At 40.5% G+C, this 23999-nt stretch overlaps 2 protein-coding genes across 26 annotated transcripts in view; both read right to left on the reverse strand.

Moving 5' to 3' along the window:
- The window catches only part of KIF25 (kinesin family member 25), a 41931-nt gene extending 32078 nt beyond the window's left edge, over positions 1-9853 (reverse strand). Inside the window, exons 1-4 of the mRNA XM_035322200.1 lie at positions 9730-9853; positions 7811-7876; positions 3140-3256; positions 1520-1658 (exon numbers count right to left, since the gene is read on the reverse strand). Of these exons, the coding sequence (XP_035178091.1) occupies positions 1520-1658; positions 3140-3256; positions 7811-7876; positions 9730-9804 (397 nt within the window). The 5' untranslated portion in view covers positions 9805-9853. The remainder of the gene's footprint in view (positions 1-1519; positions 1659-3139; positions 3257-7810; positions 7877-9729) is intronic.
- Positions 9854-13745: 3892 nt separating this feature from the next.
- AFDN (afadin, adherens junction formation factor) overlaps positions 13746-23999 on the reverse strand; it is a 128731-nt gene continuing 118477 nt past the window's right edge. For 10 of the 25 annotated variants that reach the window (XM_035320302.1, XM_035320295.1, XM_035320306.1 and 7 more), the window contains 4 exons: positions 22995-23129; positions 20654-21167; positions 16521-16605; positions 13746-15911 (listed from right to left, as the gene is read on the reverse strand). In XM_035320302.1, the coding sequence (XP_035176193.1) occupies positions 15767-15911; positions 16521-16605; positions 20654-21167; positions 22995-23129 (879 nt within the window). In that variant the 3' untranslated portion in view covers positions 13746-15766. Of the gene's footprint in view, positions 15912-16520; positions 16606-20653; positions 21168-22994; positions 23130-23999 lie in introns of those variants that run through there. The other 15 variants (XM_035320307.1, XM_035320304.1, XM_035320297.1 and 12 more) reach the window with 6 other exon arrangements.

Consider the following 23999-nt stretch of genomic DNA (forward strand, 5'->3'; position numbering starts at 1 on the left):
CATCAATTCTGACTGTAATATTTAACCTTAACAATAGAATCTTCATTTAAAACATTTGACAGAGATCTGAAAAATGGCCAAATTAAAAACGCGTCACCCACCTATGTACCAACACACAATTTTGTTACAGCCAAAGCCTCTTCTGGTTATGATTTCATAGAAAAAATGGAAGGTCAGTTCAGTCAACAGGAATTCACAGGGCCCCATAAGAACTATTGACTATTTATGTACACCACATTAACTCAAGTGCCAAATGAAACCTCCTGTCTGTTCCTTTAGCTCCCTGGTTCAATAAGGGGAACATTCACCTTTAACTAGGGTTAATTTTATATTTTTTCTTTTTCCAGTTTTAAAGGTAACTTGTTAAAACGTTTTCTCTACACAGATAATACGGTAATCTAATCCATTTTAATCATAACGTAGTATCTAACACACAGGGACAAGTCCTGCAACACCTGTCCCTGAGCACGCTGTTTGTTGCTGTTGATGTGAGTAGCCCCATCAGAATCAAACCAGTCCCCAAATTATCTCAAATAAGTACAGCAGGAGGAAAATGTACCTTTTATACGGCAACACAAAGATATCAGAGAATCACGTAGGGACTCCGATTATAAATTTCTGTATTTGTTGTTAGTTCATCAGCCTCATAAATTTCAAACAATTAATGCCCCATTACACAATCAGGTTTGTGTCCTGTTCTCTGGCCTGGTAGGAGCACCACCAGAATCAATTAGGTTGGAAGCAGGTGCCAATAGATCCAGGTACAGGACCAATGCACTTAGTCCTCAATGATGAGGGCAGAGAGTACCGGTGCACTGCAGGGTCTGCTTTACGTGTACTTGAACGAGGACCTGAATTCTGAAACAGAATATAGAATATTTACCTATAAAAATATAGATATAAAATATAAATATAAAAATATTTATTTAACATGGAATATTCTGAAAGAGAATTCAGGTAAATTCTGTTGATTACCTAGGTAATTCTAGGTAAAGAGCAGTCCTTATGGTGGTGTTTTCTACAGACCAGTAAGTGGAACTGGTTTTGATTTCTGAGTAAAATTTTCTCCTAAATATACAGAAATATTAAAAATCTGGTCTGTCCTAAATTCAGGCATTATTTTCAGAAATCTCTGAAATCACTTAATTCCTTATTTGGTGCAGCCAAAAGTAGGCAAATTGCAGCTAAAGCAACACATTCATTATTGAGCTATTTTAAAATCATCATGATAATAAGCCTGAGAACTTTGGTTTAAAAATGTTACAGCTGAGCTAACTCAGCTGCATAGAAGCAGCTGCAATCAACACAAAGCTGAATCCAAATTATCAGCCATATTGCCCTGAGAAAATGCAGGGTTATTTGTACTCTTTCTAACATTTCAGGACTCCGTGATGATCCAACATCAAACAAAACCAAGTGCTTATGTCTCAGAATCAAACTCAATCTTTCAATGCTACCAACATTTGCCAATGACATTGTTGATGCTACATGTTTGCAATGTAAGTGCAATGAGCCTTACTTTGCATTGCTTCATTTTGCAGCTGTATCTCTTGGACTGCTCTCAAAGCTTGGTAAAGATAAGCCTTGCATTGACGCTGAAAGTCTTTTGAAAGCTCGAGAGCAAATGAACGGAGGCTCTTCATGTCTTGTTTAAGTCTCTTAAGGGCAAGAAGAAAAAATATGTTATAAAGAGACAAAAACAGCTGTTAAGGACAAATCAATATAACCACAATACAAATAACAGAGGTGAGATATCACAGCCAGGAAGAACCCTCTACTTGATGTGAGGAAGTCTTTAGGAATCTGTCTTTCAGCATGTTTAGAGAAAGATCCTGCAAGATATTCACCAATGTCACATCCTAAAGATTTTGGCAAGACTTTATGGATCCCTACTGTCTTACTCGATATACAAGGACAATCACACAGCTTTGGGTATATCACAATATTGTTCTTTCATCAAACAAAAATAAGTTTGTGTGTTCTGTCCACTTACAAGACATATCCAGAATTAGCAATGTAAAACTGTGATCCATGTATCCCTTACAGCATTCATTTTCTATTCTTCGATCAGGAGGTATTTGTTAAGATTCTCCCTAAGTCATTTCATAAATGATCCAGTTCTACACCTTCCTTGGAGGCCTGATGTGGTTTGAAAAGATCAGAAACCTTTATAGCTCATGAAATATTTCCATTATTAATGTAACTCAGCATATTGCATATGATGTGACTTCTGAATGTTTACAAAAGCAGCCTACATTCACTTAGAAGTCCAAATAAAGTAAAAATAAATTAACTTGATTTCAGGATTAGAAGTCTTCTTGCCATCTTAGTCTTGGAAAGGACAAGTAAAAGTCATCTGCAAGATGAACTTAACAATACCTTCTCTCATAGAAACTCTGTGATGTTTCATGAGTCAGCCTTGTAAAAGGGTCATGTATTATTCTGTGACATTTTATTTTTCCAGTTTTGGTACTGACCTTGAATTAACACACTAGTTTCAATGATAAAACAAACTAAACTAAAGGGAGAAAATCATTGTAGTTCTCCTTCTCAGAACATAACTACAAACATTTTTTTTTTTTAAATTCCAGGTATAGGATTACCATTAATTTAGACTTTTATTTCGATAGCCTTATTCTCTTCTAGCATTCATTGATCTCTGATTGCAAACCATCACAGTCCACTGATATTGCATCACAAGCAGTTCTGCCATTCTAGCTATCCTAAAATATAAAACTCCACTGCAAGACCTACCAAGAAGAATTGCTATAATTAAGCTAAATCCTTTTGCCTGAAAGAAACAGATTTCTTTCCTGATCCATTTTTGCTACCCTAAGCTATTCAGTGCTACCTTGAGAAAACAGTATATACATGAGATTCTGGAGCTCAGAAGCAGCTACTTACCAACTTCTCTGCTAACTTTGCAGCCTCTTGAAGCAAAAGCACTACAAGTTTTAAGCTAACTCAGACACTGCTACATTTTTCTGCAAGAACTGCAGCGAATACAATAAAACCATAGATCAGGTTCAAATCTGACCATTTTCTGTTTTACTATATTTACACTATATTTACTATATTTCATAAGCATGTATATGTTTATGGCATAGATTGTACCTACATTATTATTAAATATCTTTACCTTTATTGCCTCATGTAGGTGGGTTACAACAGAACCTCTCTGCAATTTCTGCTGCTGCCCATGAGCAGCGTAGAGCTGCAATACTTCATTAGTGCTTCTTCCAGCCAACCCTTGATACTGATTTAAAAAAAAAAAAAAAAAAAGGAAAAAAACACTTAAAAATTACTTCAAAATGCTCCTGTTTTTTTGTTGTGTTTTGTCCCTTTTGTCTCTGTAAACATTGGTAAGTCAATCATCTGATTACACATGATGTCCTAACTACACAGTTTCTCTGCTTTTTTCATTTTTTTTTTTCCACTATCATTTCTAGGTAAACCAGCTAACATCACAATATTCTGCGTCTATAGGGTGTTAAACCTCAACATGAGAATACTAAAACATGAGAAACATGAGAATGCTAAAATGCTTTTGCAGTACCTAAAACCCCATACATGTGCTTGAGGTGGATCGGTTAAAACCATGCCTTCACTCACAGAGAAGGGCTGCTTACATAGCTGCCATCAGACTATATTTAACACAGAAAACTCTCTCAAAAGACATAAAACAGAACGAGGGGCACACCAGCTAACCACTAAAGTCCTGAAAGGATGTTGATACACAGCCTCCAGCTTGGTGTTCATTGCTTCAGCTGCCTGCCAACACCGACTCCATCGCATTCAGCAGAGTTGCAATGGTGCAAAATTGAATATAGTTGGGTCTTCAGAGCTGAAAGTAATCAAAACCATTTTTATGGGAGGTGGAGAAGAATAATTCTAGTAATCTAAAATATCCTAATATGCAAAAGCAATTTTTATGGCTAAATTTTTGAGATGTTGAAATCAAAAGAATAACAGAAACAATACAACTTTAAATATGTCCTGGCAAGAACACAGGGATGAAATCTATGTGGAGTACTTGTGAAATGCTGCAATATGACTGAATCTGTATTATATCCAAATCTGCATTTTTGTCTATTTTTTGTCTATTTTATCTATTGACAACCCTGGTACTTAACATCAGCTGTAACTTCTTCACCTCCTTTTCCCAGCAACCTACCGACATCTGTCATTCCTTAGCCAGCACTGACAGTCTCCTTCCTTATGTTTGGGATGCTCTTGTCTCTAGCAGATACCTATTTCCTAGCTTATTCAGACCATAAATTCTGTGACTGCAGTTCCCTGCTATTTAAATTAACAGAGGATAGAAAAAGTACAATGGCACAAAAGAGAAGTTTGACTTAATTCCAATCACCTGATAACGACTTGAAAAAAACTAAACAGATTCAATTATATTTGAAGTTTAACTACAGATGACATCTGCAAAAACAACAATATAATATTTGGGAGATGTTAGAATAAAGAAAAATATATTTTCCAATAAAATATATTTCACTTGTCTAAAGCAACTTTTTCATAGGCTTTTTATTTGCAAATGCAACTGGAGGCCCTGCACAGCTACATAACATTTTAATGCTAATATAAAAAGTGCTTACATGGAAAAGAGAGCAGAAAGAGACTATTTTAAAAGTATTCTTCTCTTTTATTACAGGCTTTAAGCTCCCAGATATTGAGGCAGCTCCTATAGTGCTATTCCTCTGTTCTCTTACTCTGGGGATTTTCAAGGCTCGTGTTCCTCAGACACAGTATTTATAAACGTGCTTGACACAAACACATACAAGCAGTGCACCAGAATTAATATTCTAACCACATATGTAAAATTAGAAGTATGTACAAGCAGTTATAGTACTGAAGCGTTGTCATTAAATGAGCTTAAGTTAGCAAAAAAACAAATGTATTTTTAACATCTAATATGTTTTGTCCCACCTGCATAGGCTCCCCCTGACCATCCTTTACTTTTTATCAGCACCGAGGACACAAATGCAATGGTCAATTCTACCTTCACTGCAGTCAACTTCTCATCCCTCCCACTGTCAGGTTTGGCATTTTTGCAAATGCTGCTGTGGTTTTGAGGTTTTCTCCATTAAAATGGCTTTTGCATTCGTCAGAATTCTTTGCAGGTCAAAATTTGCAAATCTGGGCTTGGGCATGAGAAGACAAAACTGACTGTAAATCTTCTTCTTATAGCTTTATTATAAACAGAAGTGAAACCAAACTACTTAATAGCATTATCCAAATTGCAGTCTCAGTGCTGCCACCAGACCCATTCTGGCAGACTTGGCTTTGTGTGTGTGCAGGATCAGGACTTCGGGAGCTGCAAACCAAAGCAAGGGGAATGCAGGTAGACAAATGTTTCCAAACAGGCAAAGGTAAGTCTACAGAGAAAGAATCTGACTTTTTATGTTCAGTAACAACTCTTATAATATGCTGCTAAGGTAACAATATACAAGGCTGTAGAAAACAGGGGCAGTGCTCTTTATTCATGATTGTCCTAAAGATACAGGCAAGGAAAGGTCTATAGCAGGAGATAGCATTTGTATTAGGCTGATGCAACTAACAGACAAACATTTACACTGCAAATCCTAATTTAGGGCTGTCCTTTTAAGTTTCTCTTCAAAGATCCCTATCTCGCTTCATCCAAAATGAATCCAGTTAGCTTTTACAAGTAAGGCACGAGACCTCTGTTACCCCATCAGTATGACTGAACTCGTCTCAGCTCATTCAGGCAGCTCACCAGCACATCAGAAGGGTCAGCGACAGAGAGCTGAGGGCAGCAGCTTTTCTTCACCATCCTAACTGGTGAAAAAGTGGGAGATATGGTGCAACATTGCACAAGCTTAAATTAATCTAAATAAGTTCAGTTTTCTTTCTTTCTCTTTTCTTTCTCTTTGGTTAAGGTAAAACTATTTTATGTTACTGTGGTTCACGCTTTCAGATTCCTGGGCCAAATCAGCCAAGTAAGATCAAAATTTTAAATGTATTTACTTAACAACCTGAGTAGAAACATCAGTGCAAGGCTAATTACAATGTATTTCCACTAATTAACTGACATTGCTCTGTGGTTGTGCTGTCCCGGTGTCTGCCCTTCCAGCACCCTTTTGTCAGTATCAGTCCCCTCTGACAGAGGAAAGAGACGTCTCAAAAGGCTGCACTTCTGCAGCACATCCCCGCAAAGGATACAGCTCTGGAAGCCATACGTTTCGCCAGCTGGCAGGCACGTGGACCTCCTTCACCAGGCAAGGGCAACACGCAACTCAGCCAGCACGTAGGCAGACCTGGGTGAGAGGTACCATCTCCTGCTTCTGGCCCAGCAGAAGGGCCAAACAAAAGCAAGAGACGGAGGTGTCACTGAAGTGGGGAACGTATGAAGCTGAGAGAAACCGGACTGACTCAATGGGCCTGGAGGGCAGCTGGGGGTGTGCAAGAGCTGCCCCCTGTAGACACATTGAGCTCTTGAAGGGTTCTCCCAGAAACGTAAACTAGAGGTGCAAGCTCTGCAAAGGCTGTGACAATAGCCTGTCAAACAGTATAAAATTCTTCAGGATACAGTACATAAATGTTTTTCAAAGCTTGATTGCAGGCTAGATGATAAATCTCAGATGATTTTTGATATGTACACAAAAGCCTTCCCTGTGCCGGCAGTAAGTACTTTGTGCACATTCCCTCGTGTATAAAAGGGACTCCTGATAATGCAGTTAAAAATCAATTAATCATGATGCACGAATCCATGGAAAACAAGGTGTTATTACCTAATAGATAACTACGTCCTACACCTGAAGCACCTTACTGACTAGAAAAATTTATTGTATTTGTGAGAGTCAGAAAAAAGCTGAAATATTTCAGATTTTTATTAAATATGATAAAGCTGAAAAAAAGTCAACAGAAAATTTTTCAGAATAAATTACAGTATTCTTCTGCATACCTAGTAAAACTAATTTCAGATGTACCATCTGGATTCTAATCAGGCTTTGAAAACTATTAAACCCACTTTTATCCACAGGTGTTAACAGACCCACAGGGAGGCCAAGTGGCTTTCCTGAGGTCACACAACCATTTAATGCTTCAGAGCAGATTAGAAACTCTTGGCCAGCAGTCTCTATTCCAACTAAATCTCACAGCTGGCTCTAGTCTAGAGGTATAAATAAATATTCAAAGTTCTCTAGATCTTTGAAGTCTTACCTTTGAAGACACCAAACATTATCACAGGCTACTGCTTGTTGCCATAATGGTCTAGAAATAACATTTCCTTCTGAAGAAGGATATAAAGAACTGAGGGCATCATTATTGCTGCATGCTCTGTAATTGACTTCTGCAACAACACTGCCTCTTCTAGACAACTCTAATATTAGTGCTATTAAGACATGCAAAAAGGACATCTTTGTCTACACACAACGAAATACGGCTCCTGCAGTCTACAAACTGTTTTTTAAAACATCATCCAAATTATATCTACAAAGTATTTCTTCAAAATCTACCACCACCTTTCAGACAAACACTTTCACGGTAAGCAGAAAGCAAAATTCTGTATTTAATGCTTGTAGAGTCTGTCCCTCAGTTCACTTTTGTAGATTTAAAACGTTGGCAATTATTTAAACATGTCCCAGCTTCTAGTTACTTAATCAGTCTATTGTTATTGTTACCATTCATGATTAAAATAATAAAGAAACACCGAGCCTTAATCTTTTCATAGATTTCCCCTAACAGGAAGATTGCAAAACATGAAAATATGAACGTTGACTTCAGTGTCTTTTTTGTTTCCACAATAATTCTTTCTGGAAAAACAAAAAATAAATACCTCTGCAAGTTTTAGATGAAGAGTAGCATTTTCAGTTTCCAGGACAACTATTCTTTCTTCTTTGGTCTAAGAAAACAAAAACAAACAACACACCCAAACCCACAAAAGTAAAAATAAAATAAATATGAGTCTGATAAATGTTACTTCATTATATACTTTTTGTTGTTACATACCATTGTTTCTCTGTCTCCTAAAATCAAAGGAATACCAACCCCAAATCTTCCCAGCAAAATAACATTTGTCTACAAGCACATAAAAATTAGGATGAACTCTTTATTGTGTATATATTTGCTCATTTAGCTTATGTGAGTACGCGTATGTAAAAAAATTTAACTGCTTTTGCTTTACAAATCATCTCCTGACGTCTTCCAGATCTATGATCCTTAGTGAAGTGCTCTTTTATTTATTTATAAATAATCACGTAAGTTTCCAATTTCCCAGGCTGCATTGTTAGAGATCTTCAGTGGTACAGCAGCAAGCCTATTCAGTACTAGTGGTGTCTGCAGAATTAGCTGGCAGCCCGTCCTGCCCAGCAGCAGGGCTAGGAAGGACGGGCACAGCTCTGAGGCCCAGCCCCAGGCGGAGCACTCTGTCCTGCACATCAGACGGCCTGGCAGATTCCCACTGAATCCTGGAGCATCCCGAGCTGGAAGGGACCCACAAGGATCATGGAGTCCAACTCCTGGCTCCACACAGGACCACCCAAAAACCAAATCACATTTCTGAGGGCGTTGTCCAAATGCTTCTTGAACTCCAGCAGGCTCGGCGCCATGACCACTGCCCTGGGGAGCCTGTCCCAGTGCCTGACCACCCTCTGGGTGCAGAATCTTTCCCGAATCCCCAGCCTGACCCTCCCCTGTCCCAGCTCCATGCCGTTCCCTCGGGTCCTGTCGCTGTCCCCAGAGAGCAGAGCTCAGCGCCTGCCCCTCTGCCTGCAGGCCGCCATGAGGCCTCCCCTCAGCCTGCTCTGCTCGGGGCTGAGCAGACCCAAGGACCTCAGGGGCTCCTCAGGCATCTTCCCCTCCAGACCCTTCACCACCTTTGTAGCCCTTCTTTGGATGCTTTACAACATGTCCTTTTTATAGTGTGCTGTCCAGAACTGCACACAGTGCTGGAGGTGAGGCCGCACCAGTGCAGAGCAGAGCAGGACAATCCCTTCCCTCCACTGGCTAGCAGTGCCGTGCCCCCAGGGTACAGCTGGCCGTTTTGGCTGCCAGGGCACCTCATGGCTTTGTGTTCTACTTGCTGTTGACAACCCCCAGCTCCCTTCCTGCGGGGCTGCTCTCCAGCCTCTCATCCCCCCAGTGAGTACACACAGCCGGAGCTGCCCCATCCCAGGTGCAGAAATCACGCTCATGCTCATGCGTAAACTTCACACAACTGGTATGCGCCAGACCTCTAACGCTTTACGTTTTCCTGCAAGGCTTCACTGCCCCTGGGAGAGCCAACAGCTCCTCCCAGTTCAGTGCCATCCGCACACTTCTTCTGTGCGCCTTCAAGCCCTACATTTATGAAAGCCTTGAAGACAACTGGCTGCATGGCGGAGCCCAGCAGAACCCCACCCGTGGCTGCCCGCTGGCCTGATGCGACCCCCTTGCAGCCCTCTGAGCCCAATTGTTCAGCCATTGTGTTATGTTTTTGTCTAGCCGTGGACTGAGCGTCCTGCCCAGAAGGATGCTACATGAAACAGTACCAAAGCTTCACTGAAATGTGAACAGACTGTGGATTTCAATTATTAGAAATATACTTTTAACAGAAAGGGGCACAAGAGGAGCAGCGGCCTCGCTGCGGGAGCCAGAGCCATCAGGTCAACCCCAGTCACACCGGCCCCGCCCCCCCGAAGCCCCGCCTATCACACCCGAAGCCCCGCCCACAACACCCGAAGCCCCGCCCACCCACCCAGAGGCCCCGCCCCTCACCCGCAGGCTGCGCTCCAGCTGCCGGACGCGCTGTGCCCACACGGGCCCCGGGCCGCTCCCGCCGCGCGGCCGCATCGCGCTCCCCGCCGCCCTGCCGCACCGCGCCGAGCTGCGCCTCGCTCCTCCCCCCGCCCCCCGGGGATTTAAAGCGGCCAATGAGAAAGGCGGCCGGGGCGTCCGCGGCGCTGCCATGGTGACAAGCACCTCCCCTCCGCCGGCGGGCACTGCGATTGGACGGAGGGGTAGCCCCGAGGCCACGGCGGCAACTTGAGTGGCAGCGGGAGCCACCAATCGCGGCGCAGGGAGGGCGCTGGAGGGGCGGAGGCAGGCGGGGGAGGCTGAGGAGGCGGCCCCAGGCCCCTCCCTCCCGTCCCCGTGTGACCGGGGGGGAGTTCTGGTTTATGTACGTCTGTGGTTTGTTGGGTGGCCCAAGGCAGCAGCATAATCACAAAGGCATCCCCTTCTGATAGGGCCCGACTCTTCTCCCACGTCTTCTCCCTAACTTCAAGCCAGTTTAGAAACAAAGCGTTCCCAGCCTGCGCGACGCTAAGGATGGCAATGGGACTCTCAACAGCAGCTGCTTTCGGGACTCCGTTAATAGCTCAGGGGCATAGCGATTCTTGCCGTGGAGCTCTGGGGGGTAGAGGCCACGGCGGCCACGTCAGAACAAGGCTGTTTTCCAGCGCAACTCAGCTTCACCTGGGGAGGATGGGCCCTGAAGCTAAATGGGTTTGTCCCCTCATCGGTGGTTCTTGGCCCCTGTGAGATGAGAAATGTGGTTCCTGTCGGCCAGAGAAAGAGAACATCCCTTACCCCTGACTTGGAACTGCTAGCCCAAACCAGGCATGCACGTACTACCCTTTAGTCGTGCCTTTGTGCAGAGGTGACTGTTGGACAGTACTCAAAGCTCAGCCCCACCGGTATCGAAAACCCACAGTGGGACCTGTGACCCACCCCTGCTGCAGCAGTTCTCTTGGGAGTGTTCCTTCTACATCCAAAGCTCAGGATAAGGTGCTTGACAGGGAACAAAACAGGCTGGCAGTGAGATCTAAGCAAGAAACAAACAAAAATTCGTCTTCTGGAAACACTGCAAGGCTGTACGCCAGCATGCTTTTCTACACCGATCCTTTGAAGTCATTTTTTCCACAAACTTCTGCCAATTTGATTCTGTCCTCTCCCTGCAAAAGCAGAGTCAGTCCTACCTTGTTAGAGATGCTCCTGGGGAACCAGAGGGCCAGAAATTTCATCACATTGACCGAATCTACTGCACATTTTACTCTATTAATTTTAACATCAGTGAAACACTACGGTGGATTATAAAAGCTAATGAATTAGCATTGTGTTGAATACTGCTGATGCATTCCACGTTAATCCCAGTAGTGGAAACAAGGCACTAATGAGATGCCAGCTTCAGCATTCTGATATGAATTGTCCATTACACCATTCCCAAAGCAGCAACTAGAAACAAAATAGGTAGAAAAGCACTCTGAAAAATACTGAGATAAGGTTGCTTTTGTGCCAAACACCGAGAGATTCACTGCTGCTTGCCTTTATATTTTCTACTGCCTAAATGACAGCACCTTTGCCACGTTCAGCACAGCCTATCCTTTAAAGCTTCCAAAGACACCATCCACTTCGTTCCTCAACCCAATTTTATTTAAATGCCTCTCATTGTTCTAGACAGACATACTTGTAGCCAAGGGTTGAAGAGAATTGGCACTGATCGCCTGAACAGGTTCTCCCTAAATGTTGACACTACTACCTAAGTGATAGTACTACCTAAGTGATCCCAGTACTCACAAACCTGTTGGTTGGTTCAATCTTCTGCAGAAGAGTACATAGTTTGTCATCATTGCCCCCCCCCCCCAAGCTGAAGAACAAGTGAGCTGCACTTAAATGTTTTATTGCAGTTTGTCTAATTTCGCCCCATCTCTGCTCTTCCCTATAAAGTCCTGCTATCATCCTGCATTGTAGAAAAGAATTACAAGCAATGTGCAGCTTACAGCTCCCAGAACTATACAGAGGGAGGAGGGAGTGAGGAGTAAGCATCAAGATGCTTGACCTGATGAGAGGAAAAGCTACTGAGATTTTCTGTCTGAAGAGATTTTACAAGGGAATTATCTCACTTTGCTCCAAAAGAAAAAGCTCTAGTAGTAAAAATGCAACTTGTTTTACTCTGGTAGTAAGAATGTACCTTTAGAGAATTTCATGTTCTTCACACATTCATGTATTTACACTCAAAACACATTAGTGAAATTAACCCATCCCTGTGCACACAGTATTCATGGAAGCTGTAAATACTTCATTTCTTAAGCAAGACATCTACTTCAGTAGCTGTAGGGCAGTCCTCAATATCCATCTGCTGCTAAGAATAAACTGGCATTCTCCAAGCAGGTGGATTACACGACCTCCCTAAGCAGTTTATCTGCCACTACAGCCAGGAAAGAAGTCAGACTGCTTAATCTGCATGGCTTTGCCCTCACCACCACACAGTCCCTAAGCGACTGTTTCAGACAGCACTATCATTTGACAAAACAAGAGGAGGAAGAACCAAATGTTTGCCTGGTCTTACTAGCAAAGTCATGTGAATTACTATATGAATTTTAAGACTGTTCTTAGTGAAGCTTATCGTTATCACATTTTTTTTGTTGTAATTTATCATAAGTCATTGAATTGGGATGTAAAAGAGAAAGATCTTATTTGCTTATTCTGCTGCTTGTGTACTCATTGCTCGATCTACAAACAGCAATCTGTATGATCAAGAAAATAGTTTATTTCAGTAAACAGGATATGTCTTATGGACTTTGTCAGTTTCTTAATTCTTTCTTAATTCCTCTCCCTTTTCCTCAAATATTAACAAGACTATAGAACTAGCAGCACATAAAAGCAGCTGAAAAGCAATATATGTGAATGAGAGGTGCAGCAGGGATAATACAACAGATTTAAGATAGCATTTCTTGGGAGCAGCAGACTTGGCTGCGAATGTGTCATTTACACATAGCTGTTGTCATAGGGGTAATAACCAACTAAAATACCAAGAGCTATGCTACTGAGGATGACTCGCCATATCCCTAAGGCAAAGCAGGTGCTGCATTGTTTAACAGCATCACATTAGTGTGCTCACTTTGCAAGTCTGACCACAACCCTGCAAGGCACTGCTCAAAACTTGCAACAGTTTTCCCACTGAGAATACACTAGCACTGTTGCATACCATACTTTTACCACCACCATCCCATGTAGACTAGTGTTTTTTTGCATGACACAGAATTGGCAATGACTAGTCTCATATTAAAAATAAATAAATAAAGCAGCACTTTTTCCTTTGATTTCCTTACAACATCCCAAATGGCGCTTTTGGGTTTCTGTCATTTCTATAGCTTCTTCCCTGCCTTTATATGCATTCATACGAAAACCCAGAGATGTCCTTATTAGCACTTTTGATGACTCCAGAGGCAGACCACACAACTCAAAAGATGAAGGTACTCACCAGGAAACAGGTGTACGCTGCTCTTGATCTGGGCCACAGCAGCCATTCAGCTACAGCAGCAGGAAGCTACAGCATTTCACTGGGGCCTTTTCCTGCTGCCCCCACGCCCAAGCAGAACTTAAACTGTTGTCTCCCATCAGGAAGCAAGTCATTTAATATTATTAATCCAACAATTGGAGTACCATTCTTAAGTCCTTTAATTCAACCTTCATGCAAAACCACCCAGTGAATTTGAATCCACTCCTCCAGACGTCAGCATCAGACAAAACTAAGTCTTCTTTTCAGAGACTTTGACAGAAAGTTATCCTGTGTTCAAAATAAGGAGATCAACATTCACCATAATCCAATCTGCATAATCAATCCCACCAACACTTACTATTTCATAAGCTGCTGGATAAGCTGGAAAAAAATCACTTGTTCAGGTCATCGATGCAGCTATTGAGCACTGAACACTAAAAAGCCACTTTGGTTTATGATAATACAGCTGTGTATGTAGAGTCAAATAATGAACAGTACAAAAAACATTTAATGCAAAGTTAAATACAATACAAACTTTATTAAAAATAGGTTGCAAGTGAAATACAGTAGAAATGGGAAACTACAGCAGTTTTGATGTTTTTCATAATAATGCACAGACAAATATGAAAAGCACTTTTACACATATTCACACTTGACCCGAATGCCCAATAGCGGCCAAATCCACTCAACTGAAGGTTATAGATTTTTTTTTTCGCTAAGCCTTTTTCAGATTCTAGCAGCAACAGTAATTCAGCCACAGCATGTTTTTTTTTTCCTAAAGAAAAATTTGTCACTGTAAGGCTGCTAGTGTTCTCAAGATAAATTGGGAGAGGCTTGCTTTTCCTGATTAACAGACATAGCAAGCATGCAAATCCTTCATTAACACTTTGAACCAGTTTAATCTTCTACTTCATATTTAACAGGTGAAACGGTAAAAGCACACTTTCAAATAAGAAACCTGAAATAAGTAAAAAATATTTACACTCCAATTTTCAGTAACTTGCATTTATTTATCATACAACTCTTATTAAAAGTGATTTCTTTCCTAAGGCAGTGAAAGTCTACCCCTTTGTATTTGGAAGTGTGCACAATTCCCTAAATATATATTTATAAGAGAACAATATGATACAGGAAAAAAAAAATCATCTAAAGCCAGTAAAGGGCTTTGTCAAATAGAAAATTTGTTTGGAATCACAATATATATTGTCTTAACATCACACAATGAGAAAAACTCTGATGAGGTCCTTATTCCCAACATCATCAGCCACATACGCATAGCTGAAGACACCGTGGGAGGAAAAAGATTAACAATTTAAAATTAAATAAGGCTATTACAGTGTGAAAAAATAGCTTGAACTGCCAAAAATATTTTCAGTACAACAGTAACAGGATGTTAGTAAAGCCAGCTAGACTAAAGAAGAGCTTACTAGCACTGCTTCTTCAGCATGAGTAGAGATGGTTTGCTGCCAGCAGACCAGGTCTCACTAACATTCCCACTCCCAGCCAGCAGCATCGTATATTCAATGCTTCACACTACATTTTTTTCTTTAATATGCCAATTCACTTCTCCATAGGAAAAAAAAATATATTGCTGAACTGCTAATAGCAGACTGATCAACCCCACTGCATTTCTAGTTTTTTAGTAACTTCTAATCTACCTTTTTTGGAAAACACACCCACCCGTTCTGCTAACCTTGGAACTGCAATTCCTTGTTCTTAACATGGTACTAACATTTTGGTCCTAGGGTCACTAGTGTTGCCTACTATCTATTGCTTATGTAATTTTTAATGAAACAAATACCCCAGGTTTTTCTCCTCTTCACATTTTTGAAAGTTTGAAGCACATGTAATGGGGATGCAACAACATACAGACTTTTCCGTAACTACACGAACTCCTACACAACCAGTTTAGACCCAACAAAGATGTAAGAGTAAAAACGTGATTCCAAGGCTTTACCTACAGAATGTGTTATTCCAATACTAAATAATGGTAAGATCTGTATCGATACGCCGCTGATCATTGTATGAACACCATACAGTATGTCAAACTTGTATATAAAGTCTTAAGGTGGCCCAGATATTGTTGCCTTAACTAACAACCTAAAATACTAATTTCTAGTGCACAGTTTAGTTTAGGCAGTTCAAGCTATTCTCACTCTCTCTGCTCAGCAGCTAAAACAAAAGTGTGTCTGTAAAACACCAGGAAACAGAACTTATCTTTGACAAGTGCTACTTGGTCTGGTGCACAAGAACTTAACCCCCGAAAACAGAAAAGAAAAAAAAAGTTACCTTCACGTGATTCATATCTTTAAAATTTTACAGTGCTTTCATTGTATAAACCACAAGCTCCTGGCAAAGTAATCAGTTTTCTTGCTATTGCAACATCTCTAAATCTTAATTAACAGTCTTAGATATAGAGGAATCAAAGTCACTCCTTTCAGAAAATATTCATTTTCTGTTCACTAGTAGTGCCCCTCATCTCAATCCCTCAATTCAGAGATCTTCAGTTACATCTGATAAGGTGCTTTAATCTTATTTTGTGTTCAACTCATTTTCCAGTTCCATTAGTTTCCTAGAGGCTTTTACTTTATTGGATACATCTTGACCCTGTGAAAAAAGTCGCTGGCGTTCCCTGAACGTCAAGTTTTCTGGTGCTCCAGGTAAATCTGTATCTTGACTAGAACAGGAAAAGAAAATCTTTGTTATAATTCTCATTTACAGTATCTTAAAATATAGTAATTCTTAGTGACATGTATTAACTGGTAACTTTTTGGATTACAGCAAAAGACACTTAGTTTAGCGTGCTGCAAGGTTTTGTTCTCCACGTATAACTTTAATTTTGACATTGCGCTGTTATTTAGACAAATTAGCAGCTCTTGGCCATTTCTGCCATGTAAACCAGAATGTCTTGAATTACTTGTCAATTTTCAAAGTGAAGCACAGGTGCCACAAAGGCTCTGTCTATATTAGCGCAGCATTGCTGTTACGGCTGAACTAGCAAGCCTTCCTACAGCAGCATGTGCCTAGGAAAAAGCACTGGAATATAAAGCTCTTACGGATGTTTACTTCATTGTAGCACTGAAATTTGCTCTTGTAAAGTAGTACTTTAGCTCATCTAAAAACTTGTGCAGACCTTACTTGCATTTCATTATAATCCAAGATACTCCACAGACAGCTGCAGAACTCTTTAGTAGCCCCCAGAGAAATGACAACAACAGAAAGTACTGCAGAAGTTAGCCACATCCCACGAATAAAAGTTAACACTTAACAGACTCCTGCATGTCACCTTTTAGATCTTTTGTCTCTTGGATCCCGATAAACTTCATGGGCCCCAACAGTTGCTCCAGTAGATCCAGTGTATGAATTTATTCCTTGTGAAAAAGGAAGTTGAAGGACAGCAGTTACAACATTGAAGTTCTATACTGCATTTCTTCAAAAAGGTGCAGTGCTTCTTTTAAGAAATAATCTCAATCTGACTTGTAGAATGTTTTAATAACAATACTACTGAATTCCATCACCCCCTCAAAACAGCTGTAACTTTTTATTCCTGACTTTATGTCAGAACACCTTTTGTCTAGATTATCCAGCATATACCTAATCGTGGTCTTTATCCTATTATGGTTTACAGCAAAACAGACATTAAAAGTTCAAAGATGGAAAGAGCAACACACTTCACTGTCCTGTAACAAGCTCTACAGGACATAAGTTAGCTGCAGCTGCTCTTTTTAAGCCATTATTAGTATATAGCACCTTCACAATTCAGCAATCAGAACTTTTGTCTCTTTAGTCTGACTGCATTAGCTGTATCAGTCAGAAGATGCTCTCCCCTCCTTTTTTCTTAAAAAAAATTTCAAGTAAGTATCTTTCAGCACTGCACCTTTAGTTTAAGTTGATATAACTAACACACAGGTTTTGCACATTACATTAATTATTTTTAAAGGCCACAAGACAAAACCTTTTCTTTCCAATCAAGAAGTATACTAATTTCATCTGCATTCGAGACTGTATTCTCAATGACTGTCAGGAAAAGAGTGAAAATTAAGTGCCAGATTTGTCTTCAGACAGCTCTGGTCTCAAATATTGTACGTGTTATGTCTTGTGAACCTTCTTTCATACAGAAAGAAATGTTTGCTTCTTCCACTGGTGTACATAACTTACAAATAAGCAATAAAAGAGATGGTTTGAAGCTGGAAGACAGGTAAATTTAGCTAGCATGTTGTTGGCTAAACGTTATTCACCACAAATTTGTAGCAGATCAAATCATAATAGGTATGCCAGGTGTATGAAGGCGTTATTTTTCCCCTTTCAGACATGCATTCATTCAACACCACCCTTGCTTACTTTGAAAAGCGGATTCACAGGCTGTGGTTCACACATCCACCTACTTTCTGACAGTAGTTTTGACTTTGGTGTTGGCTTTATTTTTTGTTCAGTTGACAGAGCCAATGGTTTTAAACAACCCAGTGGAAGAAGGCTACGAGAGCAAAATTTGCAGAAGCGTGGTTTACTAGAGTTAGCATTCAGAACAGAGAAAAGCCGTAAAGGACAGGAATGTAACAAGAGTCAGTGAGATGGGAGATGGTAAACTGCACAGTGAATTCTGCATTTTGTGCAAACGGCTTTGTACGTTACGCAGGCAGTCTTCATAGAAGCTTGAGCAATCAGGTGAAGTTAACCTGTTCTCATGGCTATTTTAAAAATTATGAAATAAGAGTATTCAGAATTAGTTGTATGGTTTATGAATTAGGTTATTAAAGGTGAAGCATCATACTGCAATTCTCCTTAATTATTACCAAAAACCTAACCAAGTCTTTGCAGATTGTCCTTCTGATTGTTTTCCAGGAAAAAAACGAACACACAAAAACATCACCAAACATTTCACTTTCCTGAGATTCATTTTTCCATAAAAGTTCACGGAAAGCAGAATTGGGAATGAAATTAAATATGAAATGGCATTCTGTGTTGTGGATGATGGAAGGCAGCAAGAGTGGTGGTGACAGCTAGTGATGGATGGCTCTATAGTTAATTTATTACACGTTCAGCCTTCGAAGTACCAAACTAGGAAGGGAAGAAATGGCCTTTGGAAGCCTGTGTTGTGACAGAAGGCACATTTTACATTCAAGTCTGTTTCAAGTAAGAGTTTATAGAAAAAGAAAGTAACTTGAAAGAATAAAAATTCAGTATAGACATCCAGTACAGAAGTTCCACTTCAGAAGCCTGTTTCAGCATATTCCTAAAGGCAAGCTGGCAATGTAGATGGCCACAGTCTTTTTTAAAGAGAACCTGTATGTTCTGTATGTTTCTTGTCGTTCTTTAATTTTAACTCATTAATTCTGTACCATATAAGGAGTTTAAAAACTCAACTACTTCTAAAGTAAAATGAAGATACAAGACCGCTGGCTGTGGGTTTATCTGTAGGCTTGCATGCATTATAGGCATGTGTAACCAAATTATCTTCATTTGTCATGTACACACGGCAGATACCACACAGTGTGTCTACTTATGGTCCTGTCAGCACACTGAAAAGCAAAAACTTTTCCTCACCTTCGTTTAAGATTTGGAACTTCTGATAGAGCAAGAGAGGACTGACTGATGGGCTTGTGGAATCCATAGGGACTAGTACATCAAGAGGTCTCACAGGCAATACCAGGGTAATTTTTGTTTTTCTCCCCTCTTTAAATGAGTAACAGTACAGATTTTTTTTATACAGCTTGGGTGCTGTACCGACCCCAAACAGCAAAACTGCTAAGCAGCAACTGTATCAGTCGGGCAGTAAGTATAGCTGAGCTAACCTACTGATGTTTCAGGAATAATGAAACTACAAAACGCTGTGCAGAGCCTCTCTTTGATACTGGAAGCAGTCTGCATCAGAAGAAAATACGTCCTGTGAAGAACAGGATACCTTGCTGGAAAATAACTTGAGCCTCAGTTGAAAAGGATGTAAGCAGGATGCTGAGGGCATTGTAGACTTATAAAGTCTCATACATATCCTAAATCATATTCATACACTAGTGTAGCTGAATTGGAAGTGCTTCTGATAAACAGAACCGATTTTGTGGCTAGCATGCTCCCTATGACCAGAGAATACAATCTCTTTGATCAAAGAAATTAAATACTTTTAATAATGCATTTAATGGCCAAAAAGGTGGACAGGGATATGCCATACATGGGCTTCCACATTTGTCACTGAGATTTCAATCTAGTCAGCAAGATAGTCATTGAGCTAGAAGCCAGCATAAACACCTCCCTTTGCTTTCTCAGGTGACTTACTACCCTTTCCATTTTAGAAGCATGATTTGACGTGTTGGAATTGGTTGTGAAGACATCTATTGAATTCTAACACAAGTAAAAAGGTCCAACAAGGAGACTGTCATGGCTACCATTCCCTTCAGAAGGATACAGAAGAAGCAAACAAACGTAGGGAAAATGCTAGCAGATGACACTATCTGAAGACAAAATCTTACATTCATAAACTGCACATAGAGCAGGATCCACATATAGACATATTTAAAGAGTAAAATACGTAAGGTTTCTCCTGTATCAGCAGTTCAAAAGTTTAGCATGGAACTTTATACTGAGTAAGTGTTGAATTAATGAGCGTGGCTAAGCTGATACTCTGCAGATAAAATATGGTGCTGAAGCTACTGGCAACTAGAACTCCACTCGAAATTTAACTCCATTATGGTTGCCCACTTGGAGTTGTAAGAGAAACAAGATGAGGAGGGCAAAGAAATATAAGGGCACGGAACTGAAGGGAAGGAGCAAGGCAAAAGGCACTAAGATTAAATTTATATTTTTGTCCCTCTCCGCAAGAAAATTGCACTGTACAAAGCTGAAATTCAGAAGTGATGCTGAATGAATTAAACTCACTGCATGGTCTGTATGTCTCTTGGTGCTTGTACATTTAAGAACCTTATCTAGAAAGGTCATTTTAAAGCCATTTGCACATGCTATTAAGAGACAGAAACCTGGTACCAAAACCAAAAGCAGAGGATAGCTCTGTTCACGAACCCATTAGAAAAAAAAAGATTCCTGTGTTCAAGAAAGACATACTTCCAAGATGCCCTGAGTAACCAATGGTCAATCATACAAAACAAATCACTGAAAGATACAGAGTGAAAGCCAAAACCAACAGTACTTTGGATTGGTCGAGTAACAGTTAAAATAATTTCTAATTCATTGTGTGCAAAAGATGAATTTTTACCTTTGAAGAAATGGGGTAAGGAATAAGGAAATTTGAGAGATCAAAACAATTAAAAATTGGAAGATTCACATTAATATCTGGATTTAAGTTAGATCACCATAGTGAAAATAGTGATTAAGTGAAAAAAAATCACAAAGGAAGTGATTCGATCTACAGCACCAGAGTTGAAGACACGAGGACAGTTCTGTAGCGAAGACTGATTTCACAGAGTCTACCTTTAGAGCTGCTGGCATGGATGAAACTCGGTTTGTTTGGTGGGGGCGGGGGGTGGCTTTTTTTGGCAGCAGTACTGTTGGCATTGACTGGAGATGACTGGAATGAGTTGGAAAGAAAGAGGCCATCTGAAACTGGGCGAGGCTGGCGGGAGGGCTGCTGTGGCTTAAGGGTGGCAGGAGGGAAGTCACCATAAGATTTTCTTGTGCCGGAGTACTTATCCTGACCTGCTAGATTGGAATCCTCCTCCTCCTCATCATCATTGTATGCAACAAACTTGGCAGTATAAATCGTGTCAGGGGAGAGGACCTGTGTTTTGAGGTAAGAGGTGTTTCGCTGAGGTGGGGGAGGAGGAGCGTTAGATGAAGGGGTTGGGGATGGGAGTTCATATTCCCGTGGAAGTGGAGGTCTGTACAGACCAGGCTCGTCAGGTTCCAGCAATCTCCGCTCTGCTTCATCATGCTGCCTGCGCCTTTCAGCCTCTAAGCGATTGTAATACTCCTCTTCCTGTCGCCTCTGCAAGTCCAGAGGAAAAAAAAAAAAACACAGACAGACATTTCAGCCTAAGGAATTTAAGTTTTCCATCATCACTACAAACATCTTTTTTGTCTCCTTTTTTGGCAGTGAGCAATGCATCCATATGAACTCAAAGAATATTTATTGCCAGGGAAAAAAAAGGCATTCGTCCTCTAACAGCGCTGGTGTTATTTCTAGATTTACCACTGCCTGTGGTAACTAAGGCAATTGCCCCAGTGAACCAAGGACAACTCCAGCATTTATTACTGAAAATGTAACTACAGTTAATAACGGGTATATTTACTAATGCTGTAAAGAATTTGTGGGAGAGAAAATAAACTAAAATTAACTACCATCTTAAAAAAGGAACTCTATAATTCTGCTGCAGCCTTATGCAATGTCAAATCAGAGTCTTGGAATAGATGGTTCCTAATGAAGCTTTGAGTATGATCAGCTGGAAACCTACTTTCACATAAAAATCCAATTACAAAGAACTTTTTTAAAACAAACATTTTAAAAAAACACACTTCTAAAAAAAACCATGCTAATGATACTTGTACAAGGCTGCTGACTATTTAAATGGCCGTGAAATATCTCCTACGTATTTTCCATTTTAAGACTTCTACAGTTTTAAACTTTATAGCATTTAATTTTGTTCAGCTCTCGCCTAAGCCACATTGTAAATTTATACAATAGTTTATTCTGTAGCTTGCTTGATTATAAATGAAAGTGCATTTGGACACCATGAGTTACAAAAAAATTGTCTAAGCACACTAAAACCTCTGCTGGGACTATCTGAACATTCCTTTTTTGGTGCTTAAAAACATCCACTCTATCTGCTCAACACCCTGAGTCAGTTATTTAAAAAAAAAAAAGATCTTGTTTATCTACAGCAAAAACATGAAACTCATCTTGTGCTACTCTCTAATGCCATCAATGTGGTCAGACTGCACTGAGTTCTGAGTTGGTAGAAGCATCTTAGTCGAGATCTGTCAGTGAAAATCCTTTCAAGCATGTTATCCACGTGTCATTTGGCAGCATTGCATCACTGTCAGAAAACAAGACAGGCTGGTTTTGATACCATTTTTCTGCCAGCAAGCTCAGTGTATGTTTACATACTTGAGTCCAGTTACACCTTCCTTCCTTCTCACTTATCACCCAAATGTCAAATAAAGTGCTTTGCCTCCCATCTTTGAACAGTAAAGCTTCTCAACTACACGTATGATGTTCTCAAGCAATCTAGAAGCCTGGAGTTTTAGAATTTGATTACACAATGATTTATCTGCTGAAGTTTTCTTCCTTTCTAGAAAACAATTAAGGAAGTTCCCTCTCCTCCCATAGTTGAAATGGGAAAGATAATATGGAGTACTCATCTCCATTCCACTGTATTTCATATTTTTTTTTCCTCTCTAATGCAGTTACTGCAAAAATACTTCAAGTGCCATCTCTGAGACAGAGCAGTGCCCAACACCACTAGCTCAACCATTATACTACAGAAGTCACATCGGGGCTGCAGAAACCCCGGAGATACAATTGATTTGTGCTGCAACTTTTAGAAGAGGCTCTGAAAGCAAGTCCTTGTTACTCCTGAAAACCTCCAGCTGGTATGCCTACTATATTTCTGCAATACCACTGACCTGTAGGCACCACAAATGGCACGTTTATTGAATCACCTTGTATTGTATTGGTAAAATGAAGCCATGGGCCATGACCCCTATTGCTAGGCTAGTGCATTTTACCCTCTGATGGCCCAAACCCGAGCTGTTACTGGCCAGGAAAAAGAGAAGAGGCCCATAAGAACTCCTGCAGCACTCAGGAGACCATAACCTTTTCTTCAGCCTCTCTCCTGGTTCGCTCCTCCTCTTGCTGTCGGCGCTCTTCTTCCTGCCGGGCTCTGTCTTCTGCTTCCCGCTTGCGCATCTCTTCCAGCTGCTGCTGCCGTCTGCGTTCTTCGTCCTGTAACTAACAGAGACACACCTTTAATTTCCCATCCCTCACACAGATAAGGTGGTTCAAAAAGCCATAACACAAGTATTTACAGCTAAAAAGAACTCATTCAATAGAAAACACTATACTACCAATATCGTACACTTGTCAGCTGTTAAAAGCACACTTTATTACATTGTTTTCCTTACAAGTCCCTACAAAAAACAAAAATTGGGGGGGGGGGGCCCCGCCAGAGAAGCACAGAACTACGTAAAAGCAAAAAGAGACATTTTTAGCATTCATATATGAACCCCTAGCAAGACTGATGTGACTCAGCTCCAGACTGCTTCAGCAATCAGTCTCATAGGCACAAAGTGAAATTAAATACTTGGAAGCAACAGCCCCCAGCTCCAGCAGCCAATTGGTTTTTCATTTTGGATTAATATTTAAGCACTGGAAAATCACGACTCATTAGTCAAAGGGTCAATCCATTTAAAGTAACAGGCTCACTCAGCATGTCTGCAAATAGTCCCAGGAGATAAATAAAATCTCCCACTGTATCTGCGACAGATGTGTTTTGGAAAAAGCAGAGAGTGAGGCAAAGAAATCTTGGACTACTCAGATTAAACAGCTCAGAAGAACAAACGTCCAACAGACAATGCTATTTCATGCACGCTTGTGATAAACACTGCACAGATAAGAGAAGTGAGCAAAAATCCAAACTTTGCATGGCTTCTTAAGCTGACAGCATCTGCTCTCGGTGGGTGGGAGTACTCTCTGGCACAATAATATTCAGAAATAGAAACAAACTGGACTGCATGCTGCTTTGCTTCTTACTGTGACGTGTTTTAAAGTATTTTTTTCTTTTTCATTAGATCTTCTCCACTGATTGGTATACTTTACTAC

The sequence above is a fragment of the Oxyura jamaicensis genome, chromosome 3, assembly GCF_011077185.1.
Source record: "Oxyura jamaicensis isolate SHBP4307 breed ruddy duck chromosome 3, BPBGC_Ojam_1.0, whole genome shotgun sequence".
Classification (NCBI taxonomy): Eukaryota; Metazoa; Chordata; class Aves; order Anseriformes; family Anatidae; genus Oxyura; species Oxyura jamaicensis.